The 8,603-nt window shown below is 39.3% G+C and overlaps 1 protein-coding gene across 1 annotated transcript; it reads right to left on the bottom strand.

Annotated features, from left to right (window-relative positions):
• Nucleotides 1–1,230: 1,230 nt before the first annotated feature.
• LOC111661746 (cysteine and histidine-rich domain-containing protein 1) lies at nucleotides 1,231–8,593 on the bottom strand. The gene is made up of 11 exons (XM_023415409.2): nucleotides 8,333–8,593; nucleotides 7,295–7,344; nucleotides 7,134–7,190; nucleotides 5,643–5,797; nucleotides 5,155–5,258; nucleotides 4,389–4,441; nucleotides 3,505–3,575; nucleotides 2,932–3,034; nucleotides 2,657–2,776; nucleotides 2,220–2,282; nucleotides 1,231–2,029 (listed from the first exon to the last, which is right to left on the bottom strand). Exons 1-11 carry the CDS (start codon nucleotides 8,394–8,396, stop codon nucleotides 1,601–1,603), a joined length of 1,269 nt encoding a protein of 422 aa, XP_023271177.1. The 5' UTR covers nucleotides 8,397–8,593; the 3' UTR covers nucleotides 1,231–1,600.
• Nucleotides 8,594–8,603: the final 10 nt, after the last annotated feature.

The following is an 8,603-nucleotide window of genomic DNA, read 5'->3' as shown; positions in this document are numbered from 1 at the left end:
TTGTAAAATGCAAACACCAATACACAATAAACAAAAATAACATACCAATAAACCTCAGCGTGAACAGCAAGAGCAGCCCTTGGCATGAGAGTGCACACTGTCTCCAGATGCAGCTGTGTGCCATATGTATATGTATGTGCATGTGCGCCAGGTGCGTCGGGCTATGCCACATCAATTGAAATATTATTTCTGTGTTGATAATTTTTATTCTGCAATGTGTTGAAAACATATCTATAGTGTTGTATTTCAGCACTGTAACCCAGAGAAAACTGTCCATTTGGATAGAAGATGTGCAGTAGCACTAAATAAATCAATGTGTAATATAACTACATGGAACAACTTTAATTGGCACTTCGATAGTTACCAATGCCTCTTTGTGATGTCTTTTATTACTTCACAAGGCCTACATTTATCTGACAATTTTAGCCTATAAATAAATACAGTTTCCAAGCTTAGCATTTATTTTTTCGACTGCTTGAGCAGAACTACTTGAGAGCCCAAACAATGTGCCTATGGATGCTAGAATGCTGGAAGCCCAAGTTTTCAAAAAATAAAAATAATAACAATAATAATAATAATACATAATGATATATATATAAAGATCTTGTGGCGCAGTTCATGTCCTCTTGGGGGGGCCCAATCAGGGGGCTGGCCTTGCATTCTGGGATACTGGCTGTATACTTGAGTGTGAACATCAAATCACTTTTGTAGCTCTGCAATCGACAGGTAAAATCAGATTCTCAGGCTTTACATAATTCGATAAGCACTTCAATTGAAGCATACTGAGGTCTTAAGAATAACATATCAATCTTTGATTTTGTCAGAACCAGCCCCACTTGCTCTAAACACTTAAATATAGAGTATCTTCTATTAGTCTTTCTTTCCCTGTAGTAAAACTGCTCAGTGAGTAATTCATGGAGTAGGCGTGCTTTGAGATGTACAGTAGGCTCATAATGATGATAACAATGTGTTGAGCTACAATTGCAGCATGACTCATAGACTAAATCCAACCTAAACTGTTTTGTTAACAGTAATACCAGTGGATACTCAGGATTCATTAGGCTTTTAAATGAACCATTAATCTTAATCTTTCTGTTTAGAAGGCGTGGGGATGTGTGGTGGATAACAACTCTTTATATACCACTTACCTAGCCATTTATCTGTGTTGCGTTTAGCTGTCAGTCATGAAATGTTTCAGTACGAGACTCACAAAAAAGACAAAGACAGAGCTTTTGATGTAGAAACAGACATAGAAAAGTCTTTATTTCTTGTTTTGAAGCTGCATACAGAGAATATTCACATTTGAGGAGAAAAACATCACACTACAATTCAAATAAAATAAAACATAAAGGGTCCAGTGTGTTTGTCAACCAATAATGAAAGTAAATGCAAGAGAATCAACCTCTTGGGTCGTCCAAAGTTAGAAGGTGTTTGCAAAGTACCACAATTCATTTGCAGCTACAAAACATGGAGTTGGAATCTAATTATCTCTGAAATAAACATCTGATTTTACTCATTACAAAAATCAGTTTTGAATTAAAGAGTTTTCTGCCCTGATAATGAAAATGACACCCGATCAACACGTTGTTTTTCAGAGGAGTTACTCAAGGTCGGGCATGTCTTCAAATCCCTCCGCTTCCTCCTCCCTCCTCTGTTCCTCTAGCCTCTTTTTCTCCTCCTCCGCCTTCCTCCTCTCCTCCATTGCCCTCTTCATCTCCTCCTCCACCTCCTTCCTCTGTAAATTCTGCATGTCTTCAGCTTTCCTCTGCTCCTCTCTCTTTTCCTTCTGTTTGTTCTCCGGTGTGTCATAGGCCCACTCCTCATCCGAGTCACTGATGTCGTCGTCAGCGATATCCCAGTCGGGCTGGTGAGACTCGTTGGTTTCGGCGAGGGAGTCCTCTACGGGCTCAGGCTCCGGTTTGTAGTTGGGGTCTTCCAGTTTGCCCCAGGCCACCTGGTCCGCCTTACGCAGGGAAATCTCCACTTTGGACGGGACCATGTTGACTGAGCTCTGTTTGACATTGATCACCTGAGGAGGGTCGGAGGAGAAAAGCGTCAGAGGTATCAAAGGAAATATGTGGTTATAGGAAGATTATCATGACAAAAACGTGCAAGTGGGATGAAACTTTCCACTTGTTGCCAATTTAGTTTGACAAACATGATTCCAGACAAACTAATGTCATTCGATTGACAGACACATTGAGACGTATTTTACTCACCCCCCACATGTGGAACTCCCTCTTGAAAATCTTATTGTTCTCAAACTGGATTTGACACGAGAGCTGCAGAGAAGAGGGAAGAAGAGAGAAATGAGGTGAATTCATGATCATGTTTAACACATAAAAGAAGCATTGTCGACCATTGCCCGCTTAGTAAAGACCTGCAAGTCCACTGAGCAAGGACACCGACAAGGTAAACCGACCACCTCACTCTGACCACGCACAACTTTGTACTGACATAGCACTGGCTCAAACCTGAGAACACTGCGACATCGGCTGCACTTTCCACTAACTACACATTCTCCCACACCTCCGGTCTGTCCGGCCGAGCAGGTGGGACTCTGAGTGCGTCCCTCCCTTCCTTCAACAATCTCTGCCGAATGAATAAATGTAATTGAATGTAATACGTGTGTTTGATTGTGTGCTGCTACACTCACCACTGTCCGGTTGGCCTCTATGCAGGAAAGTTCAGGGTTTGCGTTCTTGGCGTAAATTGTTACAACAACATTATTTCCAGTCTGGTGCCAGTCGTGTCGACAAGCCACCTTCTTCTTGTCCTGTAAACAAACACACACACACACACACACACACACACACACACACACACACACACACACAGACACACACACACACAGATCAGCCACAAAGGAATAAACTGGATATGTCCAAATACTACAACTGGGTTCTACCTTTTAATAACCAGTGATTGTACCTGTTTTGGGACCCAGCGATGTTTCCCTGTGGTGCAGCCCTTCTGGTCGAGGAAAGCGTTGAAGTCTATTGTCCTAATGCAGCAGCAGCTCCAGTACTTGTACCTAAACAAAAATAAAATTGTGGGTTTGTCACAGCTGTGTCATTCAGGAAATTGATAACGTCAACCTGACTGATGTATGTATACAAATTCAACACACAGCAGTTTTTAATATTTGTTTTAATTCATGTGGAAAATGAAGGGATATGGGGGCAGTGACAGTTTTAATTTACTTCTAAAGTCTCTTCTTTTTCTAATGTTTGAATTACTGATCTTTAATTAACTGTTTGATCTTTCTTTATATATTTGAGCTTTTATGTTTCTTGCTTTTCTTACATGGCCTTCAGTTTTGTTTTTGTTTTTTCTCATTTGTCCTTTGTAGAAACTAATTATGGTTTAAAAAGACAGCTACAAATAACGATTATAATTATGACATTATAGATTATGCATGATGCCTTTGTAATATCCAGATTAAAGAGCTGGAAACATGCACCAGCAATTTTAACTCTGTGTGTCTTTGTGTTTTTTTCTTACCCCTCATGGAAGACGGGTGCACCAGGGTGGTGGGTGCAGACCTCCATGTCTGTCTCTGGGCCTTGATACGCCTAAACACACACACACACACACACACACACACAGTGCAAATGATTACAGATCAGCTGACCAATAATGTTTATCAGAGTAGAGTTTTTCTTTCAAGTGTGTTTTTGTTTGGCTGTAGTGTTTCTCAACTTTTTGCTTCCGAACCCAAGTGAGCACTTATTTGTGCAGACGAGGTCACAGAAGATTTCAAATCACCTTTGCTAATTGAAAAAGGTCGTTTTAAAGGAGAACACTAGTCTATATGTTTGTTAAACTAATTTACACGATCGCTCAGGTGGAATAAATAAGATCTAAAAAAAAAAAGTGACAATACTATAATGTCAATTTTGTTTCTCAGCATTTGTCTGAAGTAAGAAATATTTCTTATCAAACATTCACATTTTATAAAGATCATATGTGTTGTATGTAAAATTGTCATCTACAAAGTAATTAGGGTGTAGCTTTCAATTAATTGGTTGAGTAGAAAGTACAACGTTGCCTCTGATGGAGAAGAAGTATGAACTTCTATAAAATGGAAACAATCATGATAAAAGTAACCCAAGGTTATATTTAAGTTAATTATTTGAAACAATATAATTATTTTTAGGGTTTTTGGGACCTTAAACTAAAAAGTCATGAAGCCAGCAAAGGTTGGAAAAGTGTCATGCTGCAGCGACGGCTCATTTCCTGTTACCAGCCTTGTCCACTAGATGGTGCAGTTAATAAGCTTTACAAGCTAAGCTAGAGGAACGAGTGAATGTGTGTGTGCCGGTGTTAGAGAGTTGATCGATGGGCCCTGTTGAATATTCCTATGAACACACAATAAAGATACTCACCGTTTTGCATCCTGAATTTTTGCATCTTGTCCCTTGTATGACAACCTCACTGTCTGATGGAGGAAACAGGTGAGAGAAGAAAATCAGCCATCTGTCTTACTGAGCTGCCACATGTTCACTTGTTTTACAGAAATATAAACTGTTGTTGGATTATCTATCAAACTCACAAAAACACCGACATTGGAAGCAGAAGAGACAAAAGACATGTCATACAGAAACTAATGAACATACTGAGTTATTTGTATTGACTCGAAAGTTTTATTTTCTTGCAGCTGGTGCGCTTGGAATTTCAACCTAAGTTTCTATTACAGATCAACTTGTTTCAAGTGTTTGACTGTTTTTTAATTCTAGAAATACAGACATGAAGCCAAATGCACACAAACATAAAGAAAAGTCGGGTTCTTTCTAAACATTTTTGTAATTAAATTTGACTGTAACTGCCTTTAAAATTTCACTTTCTTGTAATAAGCTCAAAAATCTGAGAGTAGAATAAGAATATTTCAACCTGTTTCAACCTGCTTATTTTGTGTTGTTTCAAAAATACAGACACTCATTTTGCTAAATATTTTCCAGAATAAATAAAACATTTCATCATTAGCTCATCACTAGAGATCCTTTTTTTTTTCTTACTGCACTGGAAGATTTTTCTCACTTCTTTAGAAAAAGTTTGTACAACTGAACTGAGGTCAGACATGACTGAGTAAGTTAGAGATTTTCAGCAGTGTAAAGACCGGAGTTTTGTTCAAGAACACAAACACACACTGACCTTTCTGATCTTTCTCAGCTTTCTTACTGATTTCCAGTTTCTCCAGCACCTGAGCCAGCGATGCAGACACTTTCTGGGGCAGCTTGGTCATGGGCTCATCTGAGCTGTGCGCACACACACACACACACACACACACACACACACACACACACACACACACACATTCATGTTAACACAGAAAATGGGTGCTGGAAAATAATCATTCAAGATACACATACACTGCAGCATCAGCACAGGTCTGCAGACAAGGACATTATGTTATCCACTCAATTATTTATTCCAGGGATGTTGCATGCGACCTCATCCTGACCTCTTTGAATTAATGCATGTACAGAGGCAGCTGCATGCACGCGCAGCTACCAGGTGGTATATGTGCAAAGAGACAGAGTCCATTTCCATCTTATGCAAATGTGAAAAAAAAAGAAAAAAAGAAAAGAAAAAGAGGACGCTTGTTAGAAACGAGAGCTGAGAAGAATTTTCAAACACACCTGGGTCTCTCCTTCTTCAGCTTCTCTGCAGATTTGGGTCCCTGGTAGATTATCTCCTGGCCGTTGGTGTGTTTAATCTCACCCTTATCTGACACGACCTCCGGCCGCAGAGGCTCCTGCGGCTTCTCGTTGCTGTGGCGCCCACGGGTGCAGCCCTGTTCAAAACGAGAGAGGTCACCTCAGCCTGATGAGAGGAGGGAAAGTCTGCACAGGCACCGAAACTTTCACATATAACTCTTCTGAGTGGAAGACACCTTTACATAAAATTATACCTCGTTTTTGAGTAAAAGAAAAACAACGAAATTACGAATTATTTGGACTTTAGTTAAAATCAATTAAGAAAACACGTCTATCTGCATGTGTTTTCATAAGCTGCAGTGCTTGTTGAGCTCTCTGGGCCACCGTAGTCTGCACTTTAAAGGGATAATTACCAGGATTCATCCTCTGTCTGTTTATATGAGACATCAAATGTTTAACATCTTGTAAAATGGATGACGGGCAATTTTCCAGCTGCAAGGCGGCCACATGTGCAACGCAACAGTTCCTGCTTGCTGTAACTGTCCCTCCTGTTCACACTGGCCTTTAAAAATTTCCACTCGTGATGCATTTTCAATGTGAGAGATGAGGGACAAAACAGACGGTATTTATCTGGAGCTGATACAAGACTTCAACAGTTTGAGTTGGACAAAATCAAGTGCATCTTTCAAGGTTCCCTTTTTGTGTTTCTGTCCTTTCTCTGCAGCTCAGCACACAAACACTGTGTGAGGAACACAGACGGATCGTGATTCATTTCTTACTGGAGTAATGAATAAAGTAATTTGAGTTGATAATAACTAATTCATTGCCAATTGATAATAACTTAATTAATTTTCTGCTCCCAACTCTTATTTATTAAGTCACTAATTCATTTCCCACAATTTTATTTTTACATTAAAATCACATTTTACAGCATACACATTATATCTATGAGTAGAGTAGCAACATTTTCAACAGTAAATACATGAAGTATTACCAATAAATGCATAAATACAGACAATAATATAATACTACAGTCAAGAAATCATGAAATAATCCAGTGTTTTAAAACTCAATGCTGTTTTTTTTATCTCACATGACATCAGGCTCAAGAATTCATCAAATCAGAATTTAATAATATTGATTGATACTAGTTAAGAGGAATTATTTAGTATTAAAAACTGCTGTGTGTTTTAATATACATGTGTTAAAGGTATTAGCAGAAAACAGTAGCCAGAAATGTGTTAATGACGCCTTCAACTCATCCATAACTGTGAGCGCATTTTACATGAGCTGCTTTTCACACTTCGTCCAGTATTTCCACGTCTGCTCTTGAAATATTTGATTGGCGTTGAATCTATACAGTGAACCTTACACTTCCTCGCTTCCTTCCTACATCATAATAAACCGCAGATATTTTACAGGAACATGAATTTTTTGCAGATGTTAACAACATGTTTGACCCTGAGCTGTTACCTTGATGGAGAGAAACTCTGAGAAATCTGTTGTCCTCTTCTTACAGCAGGACCAACCCTGCAGAGAGACACACCAACAAACATGTCATCTTTTCTTTTTATTTTTAATGCAGAAAAACAAAAGTATCGTTGTTTATTTGTTTACTTGTGAGTGACTTTTACCTTCAGAGCATCGTGGAAGATTGGGACTCCTGGATGGAATACGCAGGAGTCTGTTAGAGGAATGAAAAAAAAAAAAAAAGACACTGTCAGTCTGTATTTGGACACACAGTCAGCTGGGTGCACCAGCTGTCCACAGGGGTCACTGGAGTTGAGAGGCAGAGTGTGTGCTCCATAAAAGGAAGCTGCTTGCCAGGAAAGTGGCTGTGTAGCTCGGTCGTCCTCCTGGAAACACGTGGCTCACCATGAATGCTAAGCTAGCTCAGACTTTCTCTCTCAGACACACACACACACACACACACACACACACACACACACACACACACACACACACACACACACACACAAAGCATGTACAACAATAAGGACACAACTTCTTTGATGTCACACAAACCAACACTTGGTTTAAGCAGATTTTTGACTATAAACCCAACTTCCTGTCACCTGTTGAGTTCTCTAAAAGTTAGTTTTGAAACCCAAAGTGATCTCAAATCTTTTGCACTGTGTATGTCATGTCTTTTTGTAATGAATCTGTCAATTTTGTACCAAGTTTTCACATTTAATTTGCAGATTAGGAAGAAAAACATAACTAAATGTGGTCATATGAGCATACTTTCAAAATAAAAGTGGATGTTAATCCAATCTTTGAATTAAAAATACTGTTTTATTGGCTTTGAAAAAGTTGCCCGGGATTAATTTAAAGTTTCTTAGTGAAAATAGCTTTTAAATGTAGGAAGTCTAGCCCTAATTTCACCAATTAAGTGACATAATGTTGAAATATTTCTGGTTTTCAATGTGCTCCGTTTGCTCAGAAGTTAAAACTAACTGAACATAAAGATCTTATTGCAAACGAAGAGAAAATCTAAGAAGAATTAAAGCAAATCTGTAAAGTACAAGATAAAAAAGAGCCACTTTAAATGCTGATTTTCATGCCTTTGTCCCACAGACTGACGCTTCATATCCAAAATGTCAAAACAAAGCAGAGTCACTTTAAAAAGCGATTTAAAACCACAGATACAGAGACAGGCAGCAGGATCTTACCGTCCTTGTTCTTGTCAGCGTCATACTTCTCTCCGCAGCCTTTGTTGTAGCACAGCAGAGCCATGTTGGCCTGTCGGTTTGTCTTGGTTTCTTTTTTCTTCTTCACCCTTCGGTCACTGTGCGTTCGATTCTTGGTCGGATTATCTCCCTTCCTGGTCTTAAAGTTGAGGTCAGAGCTCCAGAAGTTTCTCCAGACAGGAGCAGAGGAGAGATCCAGAAGGAGTGATCGCCTTCTGGAGAGAGACAGAAAGAGAGAGAGAGGGGGGGGGGG

This window comes from Seriola lalandi, unplaced genomic scaffold (genome assembly GCF_002814215.2).
Source record: "Seriola lalandi dorsalis isolate HSWRI2012SDOR001 ecotype SW California unplaced genomic scaffold, Sedor1 jcf7180002054549, whole genome shotgun sequence".
In the NCBI taxonomy this organism is placed as follows: Eukaryota; Metazoa; Chordata; class Actinopteri; order Carangiformes; family Carangidae; genus Seriola; species Seriola lalandi.
Note: the sequence above shows the minus strand (reverse complement) of the source record. Positions and strands in the feature narration are given on the sequence as shown.

What these genes read in the sequence shown, in the direction of transcription:
- LOC111661746 (XM_023415409.2), bottom strand. Translation starts at nt 8,396, where the DNA reads ATGGCTCTGCTGTGCTACAACAAAGGCTGCGGAGAGAAGTATGACGCT. An exon ending in CTGAAGAAGGAGAGACCCAG is followed by an intron (nt 5,259 to 5,642) that starts GTGTGTTTGAAA and finishes GTGTGCGCACAG; the next exon opens with CTCAGATGAGCCCATGACCA. An exon ending in AAAATTCAGGATGCAAAACG is followed by an intron (nt 3,576 to 4,388) that starts GTGAGTATCTTT and finishes GTGTGTGTTTAG; the next exon opens with GCGTATCAAGGCCCAGAGAC.